The sequence below is a fragment of the Paroedura picta genome, chromosome 10 (assembly GCF_049243985.1).
Source record: "Paroedura picta isolate Pp20150507F chromosome 10, Ppicta_v3.0, whole genome shotgun sequence".
NCBI lineage: Eukaryota > Metazoa > Chordata > Lepidosauria > Squamata > Gekkonidae > Paroedura > Paroedura picta.
The window spans coordinates 61,115,480-61,131,317 of NC_135378.1; the positions used below are offsets into that span (position 1 = coordinate 61,115,480).

General features: G+C 46.2%; 1 protein-coding gene across 1 annotated transcript in view; it reads right to left on the bottom strand.

Moving 5' to 3' along the window:
- The window catches only part of FAT4 (FAT atypical cadherin 4), a 135,881-nt gene extending 121,443 nt beyond the window's left edge, over positions 1 to 14,438 (bottom strand). Inside the window, exon 1 of the mRNA XM_077300348.1 lies at positions 9,148 to 14,438. Coding sequence (XP_077156463.1) covers positions 9,148 to 14,436 — 5,289 coding nt within the window. The 5' untranslated portion in view covers positions 14,437 to 14,438. The remainder of the gene's footprint in view (positions 1 to 9,147) is intronic.
- Between the last annotated feature and the right edge of the window lie 1,400 nt (positions 14,439 to 15,838).

The following is a 15,838-nucleotide window of genomic DNA, read 5'->3' on the forward strand; positions in this document are numbered from 1 at the left end:
TTTCATATAATTTTAATAAATGTCACAATACAATTTTACTTTCTCATGTTTTGTTTCAAGCGTATTATTCAGTAGTATCATAACTGTTGTAGTTGTTATATATAAGAAAAAATTAGTGGAAATATTAAGACCAGGAGTTCCCAATGTTTTTGAGCCATTTAGAAACATTGATGGGTGCAAGAACAAAATGGCTACCAGAAGAGGTGAGGCAATCAATAAAGCGGCAGCTAACCAAAACTATAAAGTTACTCTTACAAGTGACTGGGTTGGGGTTGCATCTCCTTTCCTTCTGGGCAGTGCTGCTTGGGAGGAAAACAAGTTGACTAGCGGGGGGGGGGGCGGCTTTCCTCCCCCTAATTTCAAACCAGTACACCTCCTGCTTTGGAAACTTTGCTCAGTTTTTTGAAAGCAGTTTGCAGTGTGGCATAGAAATCTGCAGTGCAGAGAACATTATGGACCGTGATACCTTCTTAAGTCATATGCAAAAATGGAATGGCTAGGAAAAAAAGAATTCACACCTCTCTAAACAGCTATAGACACTTCATTAAGGATCCGTTAAAACCACTTTGAGGAATCCAATTTTAAAGAACATTCAGTGTTATGGTTTACAAGAGCTGGAGTGAGAGGCATTGTTTCCCCAAACACCACTACACCAGTTGTAAAGCAGGAGTTTCCAAGCCTCTTGCTTCCAGGTCTATTTAGTAGTCCATATGGACTGGAAACCTCTAATTTTCCTCTAGTATTCATTATTTTCTACATGCTGTAGAACTGCCAACTCTGGGTTAGTAAATTCATGGAAATCCGGAGGTGGAAACTGAGGAGGGCAGGGTTTGGGGAGGGAGGGGAAAGATCTTAGTGGAATAAAATGTGAGTCCACTCTACGAAGCAGCCATTTTCTCCAGAGAAAGTGATCTCTGCAGTCCGGAGATCAGTTGGGATTCCAGCCCCACCAGGTGGCTGGCAACCCTACCTCATGGGGTTACTATAACGGAAACCATCTTTGTTCTGTATTGTTCCTTAAGTTTGGCTTGGAGTACCATGGCTAAACAAAGGCACAGGAGAACAACCCTTACAATTTTTATCCTTCATTTTTTTAATCTTTTGCTCTCTCTCTCTTCATAGAGATACACAAATGTATGCAGGAACGTGTGCATGCCCTAAGCAGAATGCTGATCAGGAAAAAATAACAATAATAGACACATTTATCAGTAACAGCCATCTGTGTCCCTTTAGTTTGAGCCAACTATTTTGGCAGGCACTTATATCTCCCCCTCCAATCCAATAGGATTTTGTCTTGCAAAGAAAGTGTTTTACTCCCAGTTCCTTTACTCTCTAACATTACAAAGGTCAAGTAGTGTTCTAAATCTGTCAAGGACTGGATGTAAAATAATATGGTATCACTGGCTATGTTTAATTAAGTGTAAGTTAAAGGATGATTGAAACTCCCCCCCCCCAAACTACACACATACACTTTATTCACTTTCACACACATACTTTGCAAGTGAGGTAAAGGTTGCAAAAGATAGAGTGTGCGTGTGGTTATTTGTTAGCACAAAACTGCATCTACATTCAGATGTGTTCAAATGAGTAGCTGTGTTGGTCTGAAGTAGCACAATAAAATCAGAGTCCAGTAGCACCTTTAAGACCAACAAAGATTTATTCAAGGCGTGAGCTTTCGAGTGCAAGCACACTTTTTCTGAAGAAGAGTGCTTGCACTTGAAAGCTCACACTTTGAGTCTTAAAGGGGCTACTGGACTCTGATTTTATTGTACATTCAGATGTGACAACAAACCTTATTTGTCTGGGGCAAGTGGTAATATAGCTTGTTTCTTCTGATATGGGAGTCCTAAACTGTGAAAGACTTTATAATACAAATACATTAAATTGAACATGGAATCAATTTAGTGAAGATGTGATACAAACCAGACAACTCCCAGTACTGCACTAATTGAAATTTCCAGGTTGTCTTCAAGGGCAGTCACATACGTAATGTCTTACAGGAGTCCTAATACAATGGTTATAGTGGTGTCAACATGGCTAGATCAAACAAACTAACATCAGGGACAGATTACAAACTGAAAGTCACTCTTCCAGGGCCTACACCAACTAGTTTATCCAACAGCTTACCAGTTTGCAAAATGTGAAGTCAGACACCATTTTCCTACCATGTCTGACAGCAAATAACACATTGGATTAATTTGCTCTTTATATACTCTAATTAGAAATTGGGATTAAACACTGGTTTACAGTCTGAGTTTAAGAGAAGGAAACAAAATTTGTTTAGGCATCTATATTCATGTGACATGGCAGATTGGAATTGTATTGAGGGAAGGGAGAAAGATTAGAAGGCGCCCATGAAAATAATAACAAGCTGTAGTAATCTTATTAGGTAGAAAGAGGTTTCCTGTTGTTGCGACATCTGAATGTATTTTCTGTTGGTGTAATCTGGGAGTTTATGTTATATAAATGATGAGACCAGACAAGGCAGTTATACTATATATAAAAAGATAATTTTACTAGCTAAACAGGATAGGAGAAACTGGAAGGTAAAACAATAAGACACATAGCTTCCTTAGCTCATTCAGGGGCTCTACACCTTAGCTGTTGCATGGTGAAGATTCAAGATGGATCTACCTATCTGTCTAAAGCAGATCTCTCCTCAAACAAAGGGAGGAAGGAGAATTCTTCTCTTCCTGCTAAAGTTGCATACATGGTAAACAAACATGTGGCAAAATGCAGCCACGATTCACGGGGCTGCCACTGACACCGCGGACGGCGGGGCCACGTGGAGCGACTTGGCACGCTGTTGCATGCGCGAGTGCGGGCTCCAGTGGCGCGAGCTACGGCGGAGGAAGCGGGCACATGGGAGCCTATATAAGGCGCCATGTGTAGCTCTCCGGCCTCTCCACCGCCGACCTCGCAGAACAACATCCCACCCCGCCCACCCCAGTTATCAGTTGTTTCTGTTTAATTCGTCGCAGGTTCGGTTTAAGGGGGGCATGAACATGTGCCTTTGGCTGGGATCCAGTTTGCAAATAAGAGATTGGTCCAATAACGAGCACAGCCCCCTGGCTGGGGAGGCTAGGGGCTCGGGGCCAGGCAGCTGTGGTGGCTGAAATGAGGTGGGTGCCCGGCAACCATCACAGACTGCCTCCTCGTGGCATGGGTAGCATGGGCAAGGGGCCTGCCCTCCCAGCTGGGAGGAGGCGGGTCCCAAAGCGCCCAGTTACCCACCAAGATGTAGCCGGATGGCTGCAAAACATGCACTAGCTCATGCCTTGCCAACCCTCCGGCTGGAGGGTGGTTGTGCCAACCTGCAATAAAGCTGCGGCCTTGTTATCGCCAAACATGAGTTGTGTAATTATTGGCCATGCCAACTGCCAGTCAATGACCCCTAAACAAATCTGCATATCTATAAACAGACCACATGACCCACTCTAACCGTGAAACTGATAGTCTGTGTCTGGCTCTTGCTAAGACACAAAGTCTAACAGTTTTATGTTTACAGCCAGCAACCTATCACTGACTTCTGCTATAAAAGGGCAGATCTAGGATCCAATAAGCGATGTCTCATCAAAGACAAAGCAAAATATAAATCTCCGATGATAAAAATACAGAAGTTAAGGCAATTCCTTCCTCTTATACTTCAGACAACACAAGGATTTATGATGGACTGCAAACAAACAGTGCAGGAAGGGAAAACTGAGAGGGAGAGACACACCAGGGAGTTTAACTGTTATATGAAATTTCCAAGAAAAGAAAATAGCATCCTTTACTTGTACTTGTTCTTTCAATGCACAGAAATTAATGAGTTTTAAAAACTTAAAGTTATAAATGTATGCATATGAATAAGTTATACAGTCCTGCATTTCACATAGCATGTAGTTTACATCTTGGAGTTTTGGGTTTACAACTATATTTGAGAAACCAAATAACAGAAACCCTTATCTAGTGTTCCAGTCCTGTGTACAGTACAGAGTTCTTATATTTGAATCAGTGGCTGATATTACCTAACTGAGCAGGATTGCAGTCTGCAGACCACAGATATTTGAGGTCTGAAGGAAAGTATGCTGTAATAGAAGGCAAGATACATCTTATTATTATATATTTCTCTCTCTCTCTCTCTCTCTCTCTCTCTCTCTCTCTCTCTCTCTCTCTCTCTCATTCAATTAAATAGGTCTTCAGCCAAATAATATAAAACTTGGGAGTTTCCTCAAAACATCATTTTTCTATAAAAAGACAGAGTGCATCTCAGTCATTAACAGGAGATAAACAGTTTAATTATGAGTGCTGCAAATCAATGAAGGCATCTTGGAAATGTTCGTCCTAACACAGCTTATGCTTTAATGAAACAACAGTGGTTATAGTGTATAAGATGAAAGTAGCAAGTCAAAAATATTCTGAAGTCTTCATCAATGCAATTATTTTATTCATTTATGTTATGTCTGTTGTCCACATTTCTTCTTCCTGGAGCTTAAAGCAACACATGCAAAGAAGCTAAGTCTCCTATCCAAGCAATGCTCAGACTCATACCTGTCCAGCATCAGGTTGCTCACTGTGCCATCAAGCGATAGCCTCCTTACCAAAGAACCCTTCACTAAAACCACTACTAGTCCTGTTTGCCAGAACTGCAGCTAAGGCTGCCAACATGGAAATTGCCTGGAAATCTGAGGGTAGAGTGAGGGTGGGGTGGGAAGAGGAAAAATCAAAAAGATAGTTTTTCCCCTCTGGGCTGGGGGAGAGGGGGGAGGGGCTGCTAAGCCTCTCTTTACCTGCCCCTTCATATGTTAACTGACCTGGCTAGGAAGGAGGTACCTGGAGGGGGGGCAGGAAGAGCTTCTTCTCCCCAGAATTCCTAGGTGAAGGGCTTCCTCTGGGAGGGAACAGGAGAGTATATCTGATCCTGAGCACAGGAAGGAAGGGTCTTGGTCTTTGGGAGTTTTTTTTGCTGGGAGTCTTCGCCTGCTGATCATCAGGGAAGGAGCCTGCTCTTGGAAGAAGAGGTGAGCAGCTATCTTGGACATGTGAGCAAGGCAAGGAGACTTTGGAACCTTTTTAAGCAAAGGTGCCTGCCCTGTACTTGACACCAGATGGGGTATGTTTAGCAGTGGGACAGAAGGACTGCATTTCATCCAGTTTCTTTTGGTCTCTTTTGCTTAACTCTGTGCTATGCTAAAGATCTGCCTTTTAAACCTTGTTCTTTTAATAAATCTTTTCATAAATTGGAAGTGGGCCATGGTTCTCTGATCCATGTAAAGCTCCCCCGTCTCAGAAACGCTAACAGAAGTGCAGAGGGAAGACCCAAAGGGGTGAACCTTTGCAGTATCTCATCCCCCACAGTGCTCAGGAGCTGGGGATGTGGGAGACCAGAGGCAAGGCCTCCGGATTGTAAGGGGCAGCTAGGGGTCCTGGCTCCCCCAGGTGTGATCCTGTACTTTAGCCAGGTGTTGGCAGCAGATACCTATAGAGTTTGTTGACTCACCCACCTGCAGTTGGCAACCAGCCGGATCAGGGGTTGGGGAAGGACGGAACTGGCCCTGCAAGGCAGAAGCGGGCTGGTTCTGCCACATAAGGTATGAGCTTTCATGTGCACACACACACTTCCTCAAATACTATTATACTGTATCTAAGGAAGTGTGTGTGCACACAAAAACTCAAATATATCTTGAATAAAACTTTGTTGGTCTTAAAGGTGCCACTGGGCTCTACATTTGTCCTAAGAGGTGATGGACACACCAGACCACTCAGAAATTTGGGCATATCAAAGCTATGGTACAAGGCTGGGGAGAAGTTTAACCCTTCTTGGCCTTTTACAATTTTGCTGATATATTCCCTCTGCCCCCTGGACTTTTATTACCTCTTTTCTGTCATTTTTTGCTTCCTCAAGCTAATAACAGCTGGGGGACAGTTTTAATCTGCAAATCACATAGGGAGACAGGTTTAAACTAACACTCTCCTTAGCAATGACCCTAATCCAAACTGGGACTTGTACAGCCACTATTTCCATTAGAAAAGAAAAGAAAAGAAAAGAAAAGAAAAAGAAAAGAAAAGAAAAGAAAAGAAAAGAAAAGAAAAGAAAAGAAAAGAAACACCACACAGACCTGTTTCTATATTCCTTTGCACCATCTGGTCTGGGTCACAGCATTAAAATGACCACTAGTATTGGTAGGGTGGTCAACTTCCATTGTGACCTTTAACTTCTGTGCACCTACATGCTGACATAAACTGTAGAAATTCTAACAAGCAAATAAAGGCATGTAAGTACAACAATATCTAGGACTGAGAGCCAGCTTGGTGTAGTGGTTAAGAGCGGTAGATTCTGAAGAACTGGGTTTGATTCCTCACTCCTCCATATGAAGCCTGCTGGGTGATGTTGTACCCCAACAATTCTCTCCGAACTTTCTCAGCCTCCTCACTCAGAAGGTGTCTGCTATGGTGAGGCCAAGGGAATGGGATTGTAAGACACTCTGACACTCAAGGTACTTATTTTATATTTTATTTATTTTTACATCTTCTTTAGTGGCTCAAGTAGCAAAAAGCAGGGTATGAAATCCTACTTTTCTACTGAGAACCAAAGAGGCAGGAATTACATTTTAGTTCATTTTTAAAATATTTGTTTGGATAGAAGAGTAAACATGGGTTCCTTCATAACACAACAGTGACATTCCTATGACCTAATACCAAATATAAAATATAGGAATGGAATTCAGAACCACTCTCTGAGTTGCTTTGTGCACATGCTGGGGACATTTGTGGAGGATATTTTGAAGGTATTTGTGTGTGAGAAGAAATATACACTAACCAAAGGAGGAGGAGTATATTCACAAAATCAGCCACTTAACATGAGAAAAACCTGTGTTAGCAAGCAATCCTATGCAATTATCCCAACTATACAGTAACTATACCAATGTTGCCTACCTCCAGGTAAGGCCTGGAGATCTTCCATAGTTACAACTGATCTCCCAATGAGAGATCACCTGAAGAAAATTACTGCATACTAGGACAGATTGCATGGCATTATATCCTGCTGAGGTCTTTCTCCTCCCCAAACCCCAACTTCACACCCCAATCTCCCAGAGTTGGTGACCCTAAACCTAACACAGAAGTGCATTATTAGAAGCTTAAACTGGTAAGAAGCAAGGAACCATAATTTTTCATAGTTTTAAAATAAAATGGCCATTAAAAACACACATAAACACACTGGAAGCTTTTCTATGTAAGGTACATAATACTGGAATCCTATGCAAATCTATTCAGAACTTAGTCCCAAAGGGCTCAATAAGATTTACTTCTAGGTAAATGGAACTTCAGATACATTAGAATTAATGTCACTATTAAATATTATACTGTAATGTCTTCTTGTTGGACTATTTTATATTGGGTATACTCCAAATTATAGCATTTCCTTATAATACATAAAAATATGCAGCAACTCTTGCTGGACATGTCTTTCATAATCATCCTGATTTTCCATACTGATCAAAATATTAGTATCCAAAGTTTTGATTAGTTCTCTAGAAATGAGGGCTTGCCAGATTCTAGTTTTTCCCAATCAGAGACATCCACAGCAAGACAGTTAAACCTATGTTGACATTTTAATCTATAACAGGCTGAAAAGAAATATGAAATTCATTTTTATTTGATTTAACGCATGAAGCTTAAAACAAGCCTGTGGTATCATTATTTATGATTTTATAGCAAAACAGCATAGATATTTGAATACAAGAGAAATGCATAAATCTAGCACCATTATTTCAACTTAACCTGAATCATGTGCCAACATTTACTGAACAATAACTTGATTGATGACAAGGGGCTTCAGAGTAAACTAAGTGCCAGCAAAACACGCTGCTTGGACAAGCGATATGCAAGCCTTGGAATTCCTTATCAGGATCCATACAAAAATCTGTTTTAGATAATGCCAAGAGCTGTATGAATAATTGCAGATAATTATACATACATAGAGAGACATAACTTTGGTTTAAAATCAAAACGCAGTTGTATAGCTTAGTCCACTGTGTGTTCTCAGAAGTGTAAGCATGAATATTTCAAGGCTGTCCATGTCTACTTGAGCCATACTCAGTCATGAACACATCCCATGGCCTTCAAAAGGACTTACTCCAACTAAATATGCATAGGACTCCAGTCTTGGTGTATCAGTACTTGACAGCAATTCCCGGAACACATTCCATTTCAGAGCTAAAGAACTTACACCATGAGGGAAACATCTGAATCACGGTACACTTCCGGCATCCCCTGCTGGTTGACTACAAAACCAATTTTGTTCAAGACAGCAAAAAATCAGGGTATAGAGAGGGAATTAGGATCTGAACAGTATCATAAGGCAAAAGAAAGGCCCCACCTTAATTGACCTAGTGAGTTCCAAAATTCTTTCTGAAAGACAATAGCAAGGGTATGTTTCTAGCCACCCCAAAGTTAAATATGCTGACAGCAGAATTCCTTCAGTAACACAACAATTTGGCATATCGTTCTGATATTGTTTTGGAATCCTCTCCCTCTGAAGCATGAATTGCACTAATAAGAGAGCTATTTTAACATTCATTATTTGGCTCTGATAGTAAGAGATCAACAAAACACTGAACACAACTCTGAATACCAGAGGAATCAAAGCCAGAGGAACGAAAACTGTGCTGAGAGGAAAAAGAAAATGCATTTGGAAGAAGAGGCTGTTTGCCTGGGCCTCATCCAAACACTGTAGTATTGCACAATATAAGCAGTATAAAGGCCTAAGACAAGACCACTTCACACGCAGGATTTTGCCTATGCAGAGAAAGGCTCATGCATGAAGAAACCTAAATAGCTTATCAATCTCTAGTCTCTGTACATGGACCCCTTCCTCCAAAAACAAAAACAGTTATACATCATGACAGTCAGTTAATTGGTCTCAGAGGGGCATTTCATTCTAATATCATTTCTTTGGTATAGCCTTCAAATGATAAAACTTGCATGTGGGATGGTTCAAAACTTGTTTTTATGTGGTTAAAAGACACAATACAACACTACTTGGCACCTGTACAGTAATGAACATTGGTCAGATTAAGGGGCATTTAGTTGATTGGGCGGGGGGGGTACAAGTTCTTTTATACTGTAAAAATCAACAACAGAATAATAAATAAAAAGTTATACCTCAGCTCTCTGTGTTCTTGGCAAAGCAGCGGATTTTTCAATGGCGTAAACATCCACCAGGTACAAGCGTGCTCCTTGCTCCCTGTCCAAAATTGCAGCAGTCTGGATCACACCAGTGTGGCGCCCAATGGTGAAAAGTCGGCCAAACATTTTGTCCTCACATCGCACTGAGACTATGAAATACTCCACAAGAGCTTCAATCCCCCGAGGACTAGCAGCCACTATGGATATCACATTTGTCCCAATAGGTTCACCTTCTTTTAAAACAGTAATATATTTTGGCTGAGTAAAAACAGGCCCATCGAGTCCCTGCAGGAGCACAGTCATTTCGGTAGTTGATTTTCTTCTCTCAGGGCCAAGATCTGTGGCTGCAACTATAAAGCTGTACATAAGCTGAGAGGGTACGAAGGCCGATGTTACTTTCAGCTCTCCACTGTAGCGATCCACAAGAAAGGTGTCCATGTCCCCATTAATTATTTCATATTCAACCTCACCATTGACTCCTTCATCGGGATCAGCAGCAACAATAGTAGTTAGAACTGTTCCAATCACTGCAGAAGGGTCTACAGCAAGAGCATTTTGTGATACAAAAGTAGGGACATTGTCATTCTGGTCAGTTACCAGAATGGTTACGTTCTTTAAAGCAAATCTTCTGGACTCTACAGGGACAGCCTGATCAGTGGCTTTCACTGTTAACTCAAAGAGATTAGCAAATTCACGGTCTATTTCAGCATTAGTGTATATTGTTCCTTGGACGTCATCTATATGGAAGTGGTTCCCTCTTGGCATCTGCTGAATGATCGTATATGTTAACTGCCCATTAATATCTGCGTCTGGATCATGAGCAGTTACAGAAATGACAGAGCTCCCGACGGGAATGTTCTCAACAATTGATTTAAAAATGTCCCCAGGTGGAAAGGTAGGAGGGTTGTCATTATAATCTCTAACATATATTACAATGGACATAGTAGACGACTGAGGAGGCCTTCCTTTGTCTTTTGCTGTTATGTTTAGTTTATATATGGACTGGGTTTCAAAATCCAACATTTTTGCAAGGAAAATACTGCCTGTGTTAGGACTGATGCTAAATGTTCCATGATTATTTGTTCCAGTAATGCTGTAATGAAGATCAGCGTTGTCCCCAGCATCCAAATCAGTGGCAGTGACAGAAGAGACAAGTTCCCCAATTCTCATGTTTTCCAAGACATCAACAAATAAGGTTGGTTGAGGGAAGGAAGGACTGTTGTCATTTTCATCTAGCACATTAATGTTCAAAGTACAAACTGATCTTTGGGAAACTGTCCCAAAATCTACTGCTTGGATAAGAAGTGAGTAAGATGCAGTAGCCTCATGGTCCAGTTTGCCTATCAAAGTCACCTGTCCAGTGCCACTGTCTATTGCAAACTGGTTTTCTTCATTCCCTTTAATTATAGAATAATGGATCAACCCATTATTTCCTTCATCAACATCTGAGGCAGAGACTCTTAAAACCTGTGTCAAGTTTGCAGCCAGTTCTGATATAGTAGCTTGATAAAGTTCTTTTAAAAACTTTGGCACGTTATCATTGATATCCTTCAAGTAAACTTGCACAGTTGCCTGATCCCTTAAAGGCTTTGGCAGCCCCTGATCCATTGCAATAACTGTAAATGTAAACACCGCCGCTCCCCTCTGCCTCATAAGGGATTCCCTGTCCAGCTGATGAGTACTTTTTATTTCTCCACTTATTGCATCCAACTCAAAATCAGGCTGCATATGTTCAAATGAGTATCTGACTTCACCGTTAGACCCCGAATCTTTGTCAACAGCACTTATTTTCCCGACAAACGATCCCCCACTCTGCTCCTCCTCATAGTAAAAAACATAATTGGTACTGTTGAACAATGGCCTGTTATCATTCACATCTTCTAGAATTACAGTGACATTCACGGTGGCACTGAGCGGTTCTACTGCCCTGTCAGAAGCTACAACCAGTAGTGTGTATTTTTCCTGAAGTTCACGGTCCAGCTCACTCTTTATATACAGCTGACCGTCTGGGAAAATGCCAAAGGCATCCCCAGCATTTCCTTCAATTATGGTATAAGCTATTTCTCCATTTGGGCCTGAATCCTTGTCAGAAGCATGTACATTAAAAAATCGGGAATTGACAGGCTCTAGTTCAGAAATAGTAACTTCATAGGAAAGCTGGTCAAACACTGGTGGGTTGTCATTTACATCATGAACAGACACTGTTAAAATGAAACTAGAAGAACGCTGTGGCACTCCCAAGTCAGAGGCCAAAACCTCCACTTGATAAGACCCAGCATTTATGTCAAGTGGCCCCGTTAAACTTATGGCACCACTTTCCTCACCAATATGAAACAGGTCCTTTGGATTGTGCTTTAGGCTGTAATGGACCATACCATTGATACCTTCATCAGGGTCAACAGCTTTGGCTTGGAAAATTGTGTGTCCAGTACTCCAGTTCTCAACCACATTCACACTTTCCACTGCATGAAGGAAGTGGGGAGAATTGTCATTTAAATCCCTGACATGTATGTTGACCATAGTATCTCCAGTTATAGTTCCAGCACTGGCCACAACCTTTAGCTGGTAAAAGGCTTGCTCTTCTCTATCAATAATACTAGCTGTGGTGATCAGACCAGTCATTTTGTTAATCTGGAAAACACCCCTTTGGTCCCCTGTGGTGATAAGATATGTGATGTTGGTATCGAGATCCATAGTGGAAGCAGAAACCCTGCCTACATGATAACCCAAGGCAACATTTTCAAAGACCACAAAGCTGTACATTGCCTGGCTAAATTCTGGGGGGTTATCCTGAGTGTCCAAGACAGTAACAGTGACTATTGCTTGGTTTTTGGACTGAAGGTTGCCACCATCACTGGCCACTACTTGGAGCTGGTAAGCAGTTTTCTCCTCTCTATCAAGGACTGTTTTGGTGGTGATAACTCCTTTCTGACTATGGATTTGAAACCTGGAAGTGTCTCCTGCTGAGATGCTATATTTAACTGTCCCATTGACCTCAAGATCTGGATCACTGGCAGACACAGTGGCAACATAACTGCCTTCAGGTTCATTTTCCTGGATATGGGCAAAGTATTGAACAGGATAGAATATGGGGCTGTTGTCATTCACATCCAGTAGGCTCACATTGACCTGAGCCACTGAAGAGAGGGGAGGAGAGCCCAAATCCGTAGCCAGGACATGCAACAAGTAGTGACCCTGCTCTTCCCTGTCTAACTGTGAGATTGTACTGAGACGCCCTGATACAGGATCCAAGCGAAACACTTTCCATGAGGCTACCAAGGGGCCAGCTGCCAACATCCCTGGCTCAGTTTCTTGTAAGGAGAAGCGCACAGTCCCATTGTCTCCTAAATCTCCATCGACAGCACTGAGAACGAGCAGTTCAGTTCCTGATGGGGAGTTCTCTGCCACAGACACATGATAGCCATCTGGCTGGCTAAACTGGGGCCTCTCATCATTAACATCCAGGATGTTCACTACTAGCTGGGCATAGGAAACTTTGGGTTGCACACCTTGGTCACGGGCACTAATGTTCAGCACCACCTGTGAAGCTAATTCCCGGTCCAGCCCTCCAGAGGCTGCCATGTTGGTGCTAGAAACACCAAGGGGGGGTCTAGCCATGACAGTACTCGTGCTCTTGGTTGTGACCAGGCCGCTGTGCTCACTAATACAGAACCAGCCAAGCTCATTGCCAGAAACTATGTTGTACTTGAGGTTGGCATTGAGACCAGAGTCACGATCAGTAGCACTAAGGCCTTGCACATAGCTGCCAGGAGGCACCTCTTCACTGATATTCACTCGGTACACTGGCTGCCCAAAGACAGGTGGGTGGTCATTGATGTCATTCACAAAAATCACCAGACTAGCCACAGAGGAGCGGCTCACTGGGGCAGGAGTCGCTCCTTCAGGGGTCAGGGAGGGGGGTGATGGCAATGGAGGAGGGGCCCCAGAGTTGTCAGTCACAGCCACAGTGAGGTTGTAGGTGGGGATGCGTTCCCGATCAAGAGCAGCAGCCACTTTTATAAGACTAAGGTTGGGAACTTTGCTGCTCTGCACCTCAAAGTGACGCTGCTCATTCCCCCCCAAGATGGCTACTGAGATATTCCCATTGGCAGCTGGTGAGTCAGCATCACTCACAGTCAGCAGTGCCACAACTGTGCCAGGCGCTGCATTCTCATCTACCGAGGCAAAGCGGGAGGTGGCTGGGAAATAGCGAAATTTCACCCGGGGCTCATTGTCATTCACATCAAGCAAGCGGATCAGAGCTTCAGCACGACCACTTAAAGCTGGCACACCACGGTCTGTGGCCTGGACCGTCAAGGAGTACTGCCGCCGTGACTCATAATCCAGCGCTTCCCGGATACGGATGACCCCACTCTCTGGGTCCACCTCAAAGGGAAGCACCCCTGCTCCATCTCCACCAGCGCTTTCTCCTCCTTCCAAGCGATAGCGGATATCAGCATTGGTACCCTCATCGGCATCTGCTGCTGTCACCTGCAGGACACTGGCTCCAACAGGTGCGTCCTCAGGTACACGAGCCTGGTAGAGGGTTTGGCTAAAGACTGGTGGGTTATCATTGATATCCTGCACAGTGACATTGACCTGTAAGTATCCAAGCCGTCGGGGTTCCCCTTTATCTTCCACCTGAACCAGCAGCTGGTAAGCAGGGGCGGCCTCTCTGTCCAGCCCACCACGAGAAACCAAGTGCAGGAAAGCACCTTCCCCACTAGGGTTGAGGGTGATGTTGAGTCGGAAGCGGCCCTCTTCGTTGCCACCCACAATGCGGTAGGAGCTGTGGTCCACACCGTTGGTCCCGCTGTCCGCATCGGTAGCCGTGTCCAGGATCAGCTGTCGGCCGCTCCCGGTGTCCTCCTTGAAAGTCACCACAATGGAGGGGTCTGGGAAGACAGGAGCATTGTCATTCAGATCCAGCACCACAATGCGCACCTCACTGGGGTAGGTAGGTTGGCTGGAGAGCACCACCAGGTCCATCACATCGCTCACCAAGCTCTCCCGGTCAATGGTGGCCCGGGTATGCAGGTCCCCCGAAGTGGCATTGATGGTGAAAAGGGCATGGAGCTCACTCAGGCGATAGCTGAAGCCTGGGCGGGTGGCGATGGTCCCTACCCAGGTGCCCGGGGGCTGTTCCTCCAACACCCGGAAGACCTGCCGGGGCTCCGCGGAGGCGTGCAGCAGGGGCAGCAGCAGGAGCAAGGCAGAGCACAGAAGCCCAGGGGCAGAGGCGCCGCCGGTCCCCGCAAGGCTCATGGTGGAGAGGGAGGCGAGGACAGGCGAGCGGGTCCAAGGTGCCGACCTACGGGGCGGCAAATCCTCCCTCAGCGCCGCGCAGCGCCCGTCCGCATCACCAGAGGTCCGGAGGGGGCAGAGCGCCGGCTGTCATCCGCGGCAGAGCGGCCGGCATCTCCCGCTGCCTCGCAGTCGCTCCGAGACGCCCCGACGGCGGCTGGTCCTCTCCGACAGGCTCTAGGCGCGCTCCAACGCCCCGCGGGAGACCAGTCCGGCCGGCCCCCGCGGCAAGACGGCCGGCAGCGGCGACTGGGCTGGCGAAGGGCGGCTCGGCGGAGTCCGCTGGGCAGGGCAGAGCGACGCTCCCGCCGGTCCTTCAGCTCCTGCCCCGTCCCGGCGCGCTCTCCCGCTCCGGCCGCCGCCGCTGCTGCTGCTGCTGCTGCTCGCCGACTTCGCGGGCGGTCCCGGGCATGGTGCGAAGTTGTGCTCCTCAGCCCCGCCGGCCGCCCCGCCTGCCTTTGTGCATCCTTCAGCGCACCGGCGCCGCTCCGAGCCGGGCATCCGGCGCAGCCGGCCGAGGCGGCTCCTGCGCTCCGCTCTTCCCCCAGGGGCGGCCGAAGAGGTGGAGGGCGAGAGTCCCGCGGCCCGCAGGAGCGAGGGGCCGGGGGAGGCAGGAGGGCTGGGCGTCGCTGGGACTCGGGGAGCCTCTTCCCTCGCGCCGGCTCCGCTCGCGGCACTCCGCAGGCAACAAGCGTCCTCTTCGCCCCGCGCAGCGGCGAGCCAGGCAGAAACTTTGCTCGCTGCCCATTCAGCGCTTCCCTCTTGACTTTCAGCCGCGACTCCCCTCCCCGCCTCAGCCTCCGCCTCCAATTGGCCCGTCGGCTCCCGCCCCGCCCACGCGCCTTCTCCCTCAGACGCGGAGCGCTCCTCTCCCAGCGGCCCCTCCCAGAGCGCGCGTCTGCCGCGAGCGGCCGGGCGGCGGCGGCGGGGCGCGCGGAGGCCAGGCCGGCGGGGGACGGAAGCCGGTCTCGCTGAAGACGGGCCGACGACGCTGGGCGGCCACAACAAACAATGAGTCCGAAAGGGATTAAGGGGAGCGCGTCTGGGAAGGCGCGACGCAGACGTTAACTGCTTCGTCGCCTGGGGAAGCGGCCGGCCGAGACGCGCTCCCGTGCTCAGACGAGCCAGGTATCCGAGCCCCGTGCCGTTTCTTTTCGTGTCCCAAGCAGCTGGCCTTGTCGTCGCCAGGAAAGCGGGGGAAGAAATCTCTCCCTCTCCCTCCCCCCCCCCCAAAAGAAAGAATTTACAAGTGGGACGGGAGGACTCAACTCCAAGGACGCTGCTTCTGTAAGGAAACACGAGAAGCAACGCCGCCAGTCTGAACGAAAAGCGTCTGCGTCTCCAGTGCAGAGCAAAAGCCGCG